General features: G+C 40.4%; 1 protein-coding gene across 1 annotated transcript in view; it reads left to right on the top strand.

Annotated features, from left to right (window-relative positions):
• The window catches only part of nrxn3b (neurexin 3b), a 307342-nt gene that overhangs the window by 111523 nt on the left and 182005 nt on the right, over nucleotides 1-13814 (top strand). The window contains 5 exon segments of the mRNA XM_025898582.1: nucleotides 8766-8969; nucleotides 10564-10590; nucleotides 11725-11844; nucleotides 12245-12357; nucleotides 13192-13460. Of these exon segments, the coding sequence (XP_025754367.1) occupies nucleotides 8766-8969; nucleotides 10564-10590; nucleotides 11725-11844; nucleotides 12245-12357; nucleotides 13192-13460 (733 nt within the window).

Here is a 13814-nt window from a genome sequence, read left to right as displayed (position 1 = left end):
ATTCAGACGCTATGATGTTTCTGTCCTAAAATACAGCACGGAATAAATAGTACAATATGATGTCCTTTATAAAATTATACTTGAAATTAAATGTGTAGCAGCTTGTTTCAGATACCAGTGTTATCTGTCACATGTTGATAAAGCTCCACGGATTTACCTCATCCCCGTGTAAAGCCTATTCAATATGTCTGATGCACAAAACCGCTTACTGTTTCATATTGGTGCTACATTAACCCCTGTGATTTTTTTGATATTCTGATACATTCATCTTGGCCTGCTTAGGTTGAGCATGACAGAATATTTAATAATCCCTGCACTGACCTCATCCTGGGTGTCATTCTTCATGTTTGCTGTGTTTGCTGTGGACTACTTCTTAAATCTGGGTTGAGATTCAGCATTGTTGTGTACATTTTAGGGTTTCTCTGCAAAAAAACAAATCAAAAATGGAAAAGAAATAATAAAAAAATCTCTGTTGTGAACCACAGACTGCAGTTATTTGTTAAGTCCTCCATTATTTGACTTGTTTTTTCATTGTTACACCATCAATATTTTATCAGTGGATCAAATGGGTGTTTGTAATTCGAGTCTCTTTCAGGGAAAGATAACAGAATTCTCTCTGGACTCGGGAGCATTTTGATTTCATTTAAAGCAAATTAGTCTTCAGCTGTAAAATACTAATAAAAAAAATGAACAGGTAATTAAAAACAGGAACAACCACAAAATGATCAAAGATGAAAATAAATTTGATCATAAAAAGGAAAACTTGTAACATGTGAGGCTTTTTTCCTTTTAATTTTAGAGCACTGAAATTACAACATTTATGAATAAACAATGCTGGCTTTTACATCAGTGTTGGGCTTTATGATTGGTGTTTACATTCATTTTTAAACCTGATTCTGGGAGCAGAATCACTTTCTAGTCCTACCAACTACTTAGTAACAAATGTCCAATTTCTAACCAAGAAATAGTCTCATTTTCTCAATTAGGAAGTGATGAAGATAAAAAAAAAAAATAACAGAGTAAAACTGAATGCTCAGTTCAAAAGAGCATTCAGTTAGCATTAGCCACGAATTTGGCCAATACTATTAAAAGCTTTGACTAGCAAACCAATAAAGTAAATCTGGCTAACAGCAAACCAAACTTGATAATGTAGTTATTATAGTATACAAATTATTAAAGCAAAAAGTCGCTTATATTTTTTTCCAGATGTTGATTTTATTTAAACAAAGGCATTTTTTCCTTTATCCCCTACATTGCAACGTTATGACATCACACCAACGATTGGTCAGCTGTAATATTGATCTGGGACCAATGTTATTATGATAATGGAGGAACAACGCCAACACGGGTATATCTGATACAGCGTCTACATGACAGGTACTGCCCCCTGGTGGCCATTAAAAAGAGTGTAGGTTTAAATCCCTCTGTTTTGGCTTGGAAAAGGTCTTGAAGCTTCTTGAAGCTGAACTAAAGTGTAACATGTACTTTATTTTTCTTTCATAATGTATTCCTTTATTTAGTAGAATTATGAAGGGGGAGTTTTCTTATAAAGTAACATAGTGACAGTGCATCTAAATTTTGACATTATAACAAACACTAATTGTAACTACTGTAAGTAATCAGTGACATTTAGATCAGCACACTTACAAAATCCCTCAGTGATATTTCCAAGGTCATTTGGGATTTGAGGGAAGCCAAGTATTGGCTATCATGTAGTAAAACTTTCAAACAGGAACGACGGGATTGAAGTCACTTTGTTGGATACACTTTGTGACTTAATGTAAGGACACACTAAGAGCTTCATGATCAGTCTCTAATGAATGCACAATATTTCAATTATTTAAAGTGCTTTATTCTTTTGTTTTGCAGATACTTTGGATTATTCAGCTAGAGCATCCTTTAAAAGTATAGTCCTGTCTGTTGGGATATTTTTGATGGTTCTGGTTATAGCGGCACTTTATGTGCGTGTGCAAATAGTGAATCACATGGCGAGGATTACTGTGGATAATGTCCACAGCCAAGAGCCTCTACTTTCGAGTGCAGGCATTTTATGCATACATAGAGTACACAAACACTCGGCTGTGGATGCGTGCGAAAAACACACTGAGACACACTTAGTGCCCGTAAGATTCTTTATCAGTGTCCTTATCCTTGCTGTCAGGATGACGATATGATTTTTGAACTTTAAAGACTCTTGACAGCACGCTCTACATTGTGTGCCCGTGCACGCACATGTGTGTAGGAGAAGAGTTGACAGGCATTCACATGAAACGCCACAATGACAGTCAAGGCCCTTGTTGGATTGTTTATCAAAACAAAGACTTGTCACTCCGTTAGGGGGAAAAAAAAGATTCGATAACGCAACAAAGTTACATCCGAGGCAAGTAAATAATGGAAATGGTGGGAGAGGAAAACGGAGAAGAAGAAAACAGATTGAGAAGGACTGATGTGTGTATGTGTTTGTGTGCGCGCGAGTGTGCCAAGCACACGCGTGCTTGCCGAAGAGATTTGCCTGGCTTACTCCCCGCTCCATACCCTGAATATTTGTGGAGTTTTTCACTTAATAGCTTTCCTCCTCCTCCATCTTCTGCTTCGGTTGGACTACTAATTATGTAAAGTGCGGGGCTCATTGGAAAGCACACACATACACGTTGCGCACACAAACACACACAGAGTGACAAGCAGCGGCTTAATTACCATCTGAAATGACATCCTCATTGCCGCTGATATCTCTCTTAAGAAATACAAAATTACAGAGAAGAGCGCGCTGTAGCTCCAACTGTGCCTCTCTATTGTGCGTGCCGTGGATGCTGTATAGTCACGCATGTTTGCCACACTCACCATGTGGCTGTATTGAGTGCAGTCACCTGCAGTATCTCGCTGATGCGCATTATTAGCTTTGCACTTGGCATGAATGACAGTGATTATAGAAGAAGTCAACTGAATATTTTCAGTTTTTACCATATCTAAAGTGGCGTTTGGTTCAGCTTCTTCTTCGCTTCTTCCTAACTCTGTTCTTGCAAAGGGAACTACTTGCTTTGCAGAATCCCACAGTGTTCTCATAGCTTACTGTTATACATTAGTTAGACAAATAAACAGCTGCAAAGACTGAGGATTGGATTTAAAAGGACGTTTTGATCTCGTACAGCCTGACACCAGGTTTTGTAGGTTTAGCGCTCGTTCCTGTTGGAATAATAAACCTGCACACATGGAAGAGGCGGAGCTGGGTGAGATCTAAAAAATCAGTGAGAGACTTGATGTGCCGAGAAGTGGAAGCAGTCTGGTGAACCTCCAAATTATCTTGCTGTGGGGAGAAAACAAAGGCTTAAAAGTAAAAATGTAAGCCATTATCTGCCTGTGAGCATCCACTGACATCCAGTGGTTTGTGCGTGCACACCATTAACACAGATTATTACTGATATTTTGACCGATTTCGCTTTTGCTCCTACCAACACATGAAACAGGTTGGCCCAGCAACCTACTGCTGTGTCTAACCTCATGTTGTTCTCTCCATTTCAAAGCCATTACTTTGGAAAGTAAAATAACCGATGAAACAAAGTAGTATTTAATCACATTATTCATCTAAACCTGGACTAATCACACATTAACCCCTTTGGTGCTGACGCAACACGCTGACATCCCATCACCTGAAAGAGAGAGAAAAAAATCTGTAACATTGCACCTTGTTAAAAAAATATCATCCCACGCCAAACATCAGGTAGAATAGGTTCAGTTTGACAAAGGTGGGGTGACTGCTCCACAGCACAGAAGTGTGCCACTTGGGGCTTTTGTTTTACGAACAGGACGATGTGCTCAGCACTGCAGAGCTGGAGGCAGGACACCAGTATGAACCTAGAAAGGAGGACGCTGAAAAGTGGAATAAAAATTCAGTGACCAAAACAGGTCCGACTGCACCTGGTTTTAAAAAATTTATTTTGCTACTTCCACTACTGCTGTAGTTTAAGTTATAGCCCATGCATGCACCAGTGTGTTCATGGATTGAGGCTGAAAGGCAGCAGCACAGAACGGAGTGCGCATGACACAGATGAAGTCCGATACAACATGAAAAGGAAGTACAGGGGTGGATCTGGGTTGCAGAGTGGTTTGCAGATATGCAGCAGCTTTGCAGAGCTAAAGGATAAGAGCTGAGCTATTAGCTGATAAGGATTACAATAAGTGAACGTTGTTATGTATTATGGTATAGGTCAGTTGGACTACTATTATTACTTGAAAGTGCTGAATGACTGAGAGCCAGGAATTTTCTCCTGTCAGTCACACACTGTCAGTTGTCTTGGGAGTTTGCACTTTATTCTATTGGTGTCTTTTCCTCACCCTTTTCCCCCTCTTGGACCTATCCTCAGTAGTTCCAATCTAAGCAGGTGGACGTCTTTAAAATGAGCCCAGCCTTTCTTTGGGTACGACTTTTCTGCCTCTCAGTGCAGCTAAAGACCTTGGGACAGTGGGAATAAAACACAGCAAACAGTCAACTAAAAGCCGGACTTTGAAACATCATTTCAAAGTCAGTGAAAACAATTTAACACAATCCCGAGCCACATAAGATTGATTCATGTCAGAGTGGATAACACAAAAATGGCTCTGTAGTATGGTCCAAAATATTCATAGGTTTAGGGTTTACAGAATTTTGTATTGCGTTTACATACATACATGTTTGACAGGTGGAGAAAGATGTGGACAGTGAATAATTAGAACTGCTGGAACAGATGAACAAAAAGCAAAGCAAATAAAATATGGTGATTTTTTTCAGTCATGCTAATATTGTGGCACAAGGAAGGGATAGTAATGGTGGGTCTGCCAGTTGCTCACTTAATACCTCAGATAACCATGAAATTTTGTAGTGACATTCATGATTCCCAGCATTAGTGGTTTTATACAAGCAAGCAAGCAATGGGGCCCACAATGTGCTTGACAGAAATGTGCAGCAGACAAAACCAGAATTCATTGCAAAAGAAAACAAAATAAAAGAAGACGTGAAATAAAAGAATGTGAAAAATTAAAGAAACGCTTTCATGTCACGCAGAGAAAAAATTAAAAATTCATAATGCATAAAGACAGAGCTGGTGCCAGCAGTATTAGCCAAACACTTACATAAACGGGTACGTCTGTAGTTGACTTTTGGAAGAATCCACACAGTGAACACAGTCACAGTATTTCTGTGGGGGACTGAGTATAGTTTTTCAATTTTTGACATAAGAGTGGGAGCTGAGGAGGGATGTTGAGGGAATGTGGCCTGACTGGAAAGACTTCTGTGTGAAGGTGACAGTTTTAAACGGACTCCTGAAAACAGCAGGGTGGCAAAGGAGCAACATTGTGAATTGCCTGCAAGCGATCCATGCAAGATGTACTAAACTAGTCATTATGCTAGTCAGTATAGATCAACATGAATGCATGTATCCACATATCTCTAATAAAAAATAAAATAGAGTGGAAAGATTGTGCAAGACCAAATTATAGCTATTGAGGTTTCTCAGGTGACATCATGGTCGCTTTGCTCGAGAGTTGTCCACCATATTGAAGGCAATAGAACAGCCAGTCAACTGGGAAAATGTGTATCCCCTGACTGGTTGGCTGTGGTTCCTGGAAGTGGCTGGCTGTCACTGGCTGAAGGAGGTGCTGCATCAAAAATGTATTGGCATTTGCCACAGTTGCTTCTACTTTTTTATGCTCGCTACTAGCTTAGAAGTAGTACAACTTGACAAAGTGTGACGTAATCTGGAAATGGAGACGGTTTACTTTCTAGTAAAAGCTCAGCCTCAATTGCTGCAGTCAGCATCTTAAAAACAGGCAAACAGTCTTCATTTCTTATTTGTTATTCATTTTTCACTCCTTCACTACAGCTGAGAGAGTAGCTGGCAAGCTAGCAGCAATAGCTAGCTAGCAAACAAAGCAATCAGGAGGTTTTTGCCAGCCTGTGAGGAAATACACATTTTTTCTGTAGCAAACATTGGTTGCCAAGAGTTCGCAGACTGATATCTGTGCCTGTGTGACTGAGGCCTTATTCATCTGATGCTGCACTATCACCATGATTGTGGCACATGGTCACATGTCTACGAAACGTCAATTATGGCGGTAATGTCAAAATGTTCTTTAAGCCTATTTCCATGTGGTTAGGAAGAACACACAGCAGCATAACTATGTAGTTTTCTTCACTGTTGTCTGTTGTGTATTTCTGCCACTTATTAGTTCCAGAGGGGCAGAATCCAACAGAACTCTATTTCAGACCTTGCAATTAAAGAGAAAGTGAACAACTTTCTTTTCTTTTTCTCTAAGTAATATGTTCGCTTTTAATAATGGCTCCATAACGTCTCACTGCCATATCTGCAAACATCTGGGAAAAACTTCAAAACTAAATCTGTTTCAACTCCAGAGTGGACATCATAGTTTGTTTCAGGGGTGCTTTTTATGTTTTCCCTAGTTGCAGATTTATTCTCACCTCATTTTATTTACTTTTTTTCCCTTCTACTGTGAGACCAGAACCAGACCTGGCTCACAAATCAATACATGCACTGCTAGTTAGGACATCCATTTGTGGTACGTATGCATGTGTGGATGTGTTTTTTATGTGTGCGCACAGGAGAGCAGAGGAGATACAAAGAGGTAGGGAGCCAGGGCAATTTAAAATTGGGAAGAACAATGGTGAGCCAAGGTTTCATTATCCTCCAGGCTACTGTACCCACACAGTCGACAGCTTGTTCATAGAATAGATTTTTACAACAGCCCTAAGAGCAACACAGACCAAAGTGGGATTTTTATAGCAGTGTGCTGTTTGGTGGGATGAATGGTTGAGTGATTTCACACTGCTTATATATGAATTTTGCAACACATCACACAAATTTTGACATTTAGGTGAGGAAAAATCCAATATTACTTATAATGCATTACCTTTTGCATGGGTAAACATGCGCCTCTAAATATCGACCTGGAAATGGCACCTTAGTCTGTAGCTGAACGCAGTACGTGACAAGGGAGATTTCATCGTTTACATGTACAAACCGTCTCTGGTGTGATGATCCAAAAAAACCCTCTCACCCCAGCCTCGGCATTTCCCCCCCCACACACACACACAGACACACACACACACAGCCAAATGGTGGTGCATTTCTTAGGCCACGGGGCTATTTTTTCTTTTAAAAGCTGAGGTGTCAAAACAGGTATTTCATGGTTGGATACCCTTTTTAATCTGTCTCTCTCTCCCCAAGAGGCTTCCACTCTGCTGACAGTCTTCCTCTTTCTCCACCACACTCACTCAGGCTTTCTCAAAAGAATAGAAACAGAACAGTGTGGCCCAGCAGCCATCAAACCCTGTTTGTATTGTCTCTATTGCAAAAATATTTCATATTATTCATCACGGAAAGGTAGTTTTTATATGATGTTAGCATATGACTGATTTTACATTTACAGAACGAGATCCTGTGATGAAAGTAAAGGCATCATCTAGCTAGCGCACATAATGGGGAGTTGCCAGGGAAAGGAGGAAGTAGCATGATGATTTAATTTTCTGCACTCTGAGCAGCATGTGTGTGACACTGACTTGTCAGCTGATGGATGATAACTACAGCAACTACAGCTGCAACTAGTTTGAGGGACGTGTGTGTGTGCGCGTGTGTGTGTGTGTGTGTGTTCCAAAAAATGAGCCCACGCAAGGATTCCTGTTCCAAATTTTAAAGTGGATGCTCTTTTCATAACAGAGCATGCATAGTGAGGTATATCAACCAAAAATCAAGAAAACTGGATGTCCACAGAATCGGTTTCTTCCATTCCAACCTCCTCTAAACAACGAGACAAGATTGTAAACCTGCACAAGGCTGGAATGGACTGCAAGATCATCAGCAAGAAGATCGCAATCCAGTATCTGCAAGGTCCTCCTGCTTAATGCATAGACCTGTCTTTACATTTTCCATTGAACTTGAACTTGAAATGATTCAGACAAGGCTTGTGAGAAAGTGCTGTGGTCAGATGAAACTCAACCCGCTGTGTCTGGAGGAAGAGAAATCCTGAGTATGACCCAAAGAACACCATTGTCACAGTCAGGCACGGAGGTGGAAACATTATGCTTTGGGGCTGTTTTTCTGCTAAAGGTACAGGATGACTTCACCGCACTGAGGAACCAGTGGACGGGACCATGTACTGTAAAATCTTGGATGAGAACCTTTTTCCGTCAGAGACAGCACTGAAGATGGATGTAAATGGGTCTTCCAACATGACAATGACCCAAAACATACCTCCTAATACATTTCTTGTAGTTGGTGACAAACTAAAAGAAATGTCCTTGCCAACACAGCTTTCTACTCCAGTTGTTAAGCAGTCAATGACCTGCAAATCAATTTATAACTTTTATGTAATTTGATTTTCTGGATTTTTGGTTGATATTCTGTTTCTCTCCATTAAAATGAAACTGCCCTAAAATTTAGAAATTGCTCAATTACAAAGAAATGAACAACCTTACAAATTCAGCCTGGGATTAAATAAATATTTCTCCCACTGTATTCGTTTACTTTCAGGGCACACGTTTTTGTTGTTGTAGATTTCATCTCCTGGTGCATAAGCAGCTGTCTGAAGGAGGTGAAACATATGGAATGATTTGATATTTTGTGCCATTTATCATGTTATCTCTTGTTTCCCCACCCACGGGCTCGCCTGCGTCACTTTTGCTAATTAAATTGAATTCGCTAATTAAAGGTCTATTTAATATTTATGCCGAGTCAAGATCAGAATTTGAGCTTTCGTGTGTCTTTTTGTTCCCACAGAGGCATCGATATTGTCTTATGACGGGAGCATGTATATGAAGGTGGTGATACCTAACATCATGCACACTGAGGCTGAAGACGTCTCCCTCCGCTTCATGTCCCAGCGAGCGTTCGGCCTGCTCATGGCCGCCACGTCTCGTGATTCTGCAGACACACTGCGGCTCGAGTTGGACAGCGGAAGGGTCAAGCTGACGGTCAACCTAGGTATCGTATTAGCCGTCACCTCTCTTCTAGTTCTTGGGGTGGCCTTCCTGATTCTGTGTTACTGTTCTTTCTGTAAAGATTTTCTTTATGGTCCAGACCTTCTTTCAGACCTAACACATACTAAACCCGTTTTGTAGTTTGTCTTTGTAGTTGCATGGATTGTTTTTGACTTGCCTGGACTCTAAGTTTTTATGCCTTGTTGCAAAGATGTCTTTGTAGATTTTTATATCCATCAGTCTAACACTTAACACACTTATCCATGCACCGCAGCACATCTTTTGAACTGGTCGCAGATCACTTTAGTCATGCCCATTATTGTGCACAAATGGATTTTTTTTTTTTTCCAAAGACACACATTTCACTTTTGAATGATTTCAATAGATGGCATCTCTGACACATGCATTAATTCAAATACACAAACACTTCACTTTATCTTCTGCCATCTATTCTCAACTGCAGGTAGGCGTTACTGCATTGTAGTGCTGCCCTGATAGTTTGCATTTTTATCATGTGGGTTTGTTTCTTTGTCCGTTTTATTTGATTTGATTTCCCTCATGATAGCAGGTTCATGTTTCTCTCTATCCATTAGTAACCCTTGGTCTAGCTGGCATCTCCCATGCCTTGTTCAAAGATGGCACTCACCCCTTCAAAGGCCCAGAGCCTGCGGCCCGTCTGGCAAACAGCCCGATGCCACGGCACCCAGCTCGCCTGCAGATGGTGGCACGAGTGGTACATTTAAGTAGAGTGCAGGCCTTTATACCAGTAAGGCTGGAAGAGACTTGACAGAAAGAATATGTCTTCTTGTAAAGTATTTGAATATAATAAAAGCTAAAAGCATCGAACATTTGTAGACAATTTTCTTGGTCATTTCTAGTTTACGTTTAAATCTGAATTCAGTGTTATTTATAATTCAGTTTAACTCATGTAGCTCACTTTCCACAACTTGCGTAGGATCCTCTGAAAGGGGGGGTCTTAGGGCCTCTGTATGGTGTTGGTGCTGAGTGGCACGAGGCTGTTTGCACCCACTTTTCTGTTGCGGTTGACGGCACATGACCAGCCTGGTCACATGGATTTCAACCCGCACCTGACAATCACAGGCTCAGTATTCCCCCTTAGATGTGGATTTGAATCTAAGACTCAGAGTCTTCTTCTCCTGGTGTGCCCTCTAAAACGGCTTTATTTCATACAACTAGTACAGTATTTTGGACTCTGGGTGCTGGGTTGCAAAATCGATGTGGCCATTAAGTTGCAAGTGACCATTTTGAAACATGATGGGGTTTTTGGGTGGGAAATGACACAGCTTTTAAAAAATAGAGAATAAAAAGCTTCAGATGGCTTATTCAGTGCAGTAATATTGACCAGTGTTGGTCCAATATTGCTGGATACAGTAATACTGATTAAAAGAATTGGCCTGGGGATTACTTTTCCAATGTTAATATAGAAACGCTTAATGTCAGTCGCCAGCTAGGCTAAAATGGTCGCCAGTGTCATGTGACCGTCCCCGGAAGGTGGCTTTTTTTGCTCTTGGATGTCTGCAGCTGTAACCTTGAAGGATGCGATTTCATCTGTCACTTATTCTCCCCTCCCCATCTAGACTGTGTCAGGATAAACTGTAACACCAGTAAGTCAACATTCTTCTTCTGCAGCCTTCTTCCTTCAGTCAATGTTTGATTGTAGCCTGTGTGCTAGATGTAGAGGCAGGGATGTGTGAATGCAGGGGACTGATAAGAGGATTTCTCAGATAAAAGGGGGGTATAGCCAAAGTTCAAAGCTATGCAAATCAGGCTTAATGTACTCCATATATTTTAAATGGCCCATTTTTCCAATTTAATTCAGACAACTAGTTGTAAATGGGGTTTTTTGTCGGTTTGTATCTACTCGTCTTTTGCACTTTCAGACTTTGTGGGCTGTATTGTTTCCCAATTACCCGTAATAGATTGCAGTGTCTCTTTTTCCTGTTCTTCTTCTTTAACACACACTGCAGAATATGGGTATATAATGTGAAGTACAGATGGTGTCAGAAGTCATGCTGTTATTCATTAAAAGGACCAAAACTTTCAAAGTGCTCACAGTCTTGTAGAAAGGACAAAAAGACAGAGCACAAAGAGTCCTTCAGCTTTGTGTGTGTGTGTGTGTGTGTGTGTCTGTACTGAAGTGCTACATTGTCGATGCCCTTTACGTTGATAGCTGCAGCTGTATATGTAGTTCTTATTATAGTAAATAGTGAATATAATGAAGCATTGTTAGGTTTGTGCATTTATGATCAGATATGTTCAGGACAATAAAATCACCAGTTGAAATTTGTGGATTTAACTAGCAGCCACAATGCAGCAGACTCAGTGTTCTGAACACGCCGCTCTGGCCTCTTCATCAACTCGATGGGGCTGCATTGCCCTCTCGTGGTTACTTGGATGAATTACTTCAAACTAAAGCGCTCAGTGTAAATTTAAATATCATTGAACACTAGAAAAACTAAAATTGGGCTTGAGTCTTTGTATGAGTAACAGCATTGCTGCCAGTTTGAATAACTTTTTTCCTCTGCTGTGACAAACAAAGCAGATTTTTTTGTAAGTATTTTCTTTTTTGTTTGAGCACCTCTAATCTCACTTAAAGCTCAGATGGAGGAGATATTATCTGTATGTCGCGAGGAAGACTACTTGATTTGAAATTAAATTACTTTATTTATGAAAACAAAGATTTGCTTTATGCTTGTGCCATCCCCGCTGTCCCTTCACTAACTAACCCTCATCTTCAGGCAAGGGCCCTGAGGTTCTTTATGCTGGACAAAAGCTCAACGACAATGAGTGGCACTCAGTGCGAGTGGTCCGCCGCGGTAAAAACTTCAAACTCACTGTGGATGACGACATGGCGGAAGGTAACGCTCTTGTTATGCATTTCTTTATTGTTTTGCACTTATATACCAGACGTACATGACGATCTTCTCTCTCTTTTTTCTTTGTTTGTTGGGCTGAATAATGTGCTTTTATTTCTACTGCCTTGCTGATTTCGTTTCATGACCAGTTTACATAGAAATTACACATATTGTGAAGAATTATGCCTTTCTTCACTGGAAAGGGCATGCCTGTTGCATTTATTCCTAGTATTACTCATCCAAAACATTGTAAATTATGAATATCCTGGAAGTAAGTTGTGCTGGGTATGAGAGTTTTTTTCATTTTGTTCCTCTGGCATTCATTATCCACACAACAAGGGCGTCTCGCTTCCTGCTGCTGGGTCATTCCCTTTGCCTCTTTTTCCTTTCTCTTCTCTCCCAGGTCAGATGGCGGGTGATCACACTCGTCTAGAGTTCAACAACGTGGAGACGGGAATCTTGACTGAGAGACGCTTTGTTTCATCTGCTCCTTCACCATTTATTGGTCATCTGCAGGTATTAAGAGCTTAACAGAAGCTCATGTCCTGTATTATTCATTAGATAATTCAAAGCTTAAGTCAGCAGCGGCATGTATCTGTGAGAGGAAATCAAGCATAGCTTGCAGGCTGATAGCAGCTGGTTTAGCTGACACAATAGGTGGCTGCAAGCCGCTTTGCAACCCACATCCACCCAGCTCCTCAACAACACATGACATATTAGATTATTTTGTCATAATTTATTTACCAAATAAATTTTATTTTATTACTCTGAACTTGGAACTCTGAACATATTAACTGAGACTTCAAGATTATGAGCTGTTGGGTTTTTTGTAGTTTCTCTGAGGATGGGAACGTCAGACTTTGGTCAAAATGCTAAAATTTTAGCTTTTATAGAAATGATCTGTCTGTCTGTCTAATATAGCATGTTATGAGTCACTGTTATGGGAAAGTGTAAGAGTTCATTCCTATGGAAGCAGCAAGTAGCAGTGAGGGTGTACGTGTATTTCGATTCGTTTTTTCAATTTAGTAGATTTTATTTACCTCATTTTAAGACCTGCTAAGGACAACTTTTTTTATATGTTCTAATATGTAAAACTTTAGAACTTAAAGAGGGTGTACTTTTCTTCGCACTATAATTAGTGTAAGGTCTGCTGTCAGCGCTGTGTGAGAACCACCAAATATTAATCACTGCAGATGGAAATGAGTCATACTGTTATTCCTTGTGTATGTTTTTAGGGTTTATTAACTTGCTATGATTCCTCCAGTCTTAGGTTGATGTCTCTTGTGGCAGTTTTGCTCACTACACAGTCGTTCTTCACGAGTAGTAATAACAGCACCATCTCTCCTCCAGAGCCTAAAGTTCAACGGTATGCAGTACATTGATATGTGCAAGAATGGCGACATCGACTTCTGTGAACTCAACGCTCGCTTCGGCATGCGTTTCATCATTGCCGACCCCGTGACTTTCAAGACTAAAGGCAGCTACCTGGGCTTGGCCACACTTCAGGCATATACCACAATGCACCTCTTCTTTCAGTTCAAAACCACCTCACCTGACGGTTTCATCATCTTCAACAGCGGAGATGGGAACGACTTTATTGCCGTTGAGCTGGTTAAAGGGTGAGTGGGATGAGGCGTGTTCATGTTTTATTCAGCAGTTGGAGTCCAGATATGGATTATACATTTTAAATAGCAGTGCTGATGTGGGTACAGTTGGTACCTTAAGGCATTATGAATTTAACAGAGAAGTCCAAACAAATTGATCCCAAATCTCCTTTTGCACATAAACACGATTGTGTTGGGAAGAAGATTGTTTTCTCTGTCAGTTTAACTCCGATTAGTGTCAGAGCAACGTGAGGTGATTGTCAGAGTTTTTCCATTAAAATTTAATCCCTATTGCAAGATAAAAAGAGACATACTGCACCCACACATGCACACACAAAATACCCCCCTCCCCAAAAACTGATGTGTTCA

Source organism: Oreochromis niloticus, linkage group LG15 (assembly GCF_001858045.2).
Source record: "Oreochromis niloticus isolate F11D_XX linkage group LG15, O_niloticus_UMD_NMBU, whole genome shotgun sequence".
In the NCBI taxonomy this organism is placed as follows: domain Eukaryota; kingdom Metazoa; phylum Chordata; class Actinopteri; order Cichliformes; family Cichlidae; genus Oreochromis; species Oreochromis niloticus.
This window is presented reverse-complemented; position numbering and strand designations above follow the sequence as displayed.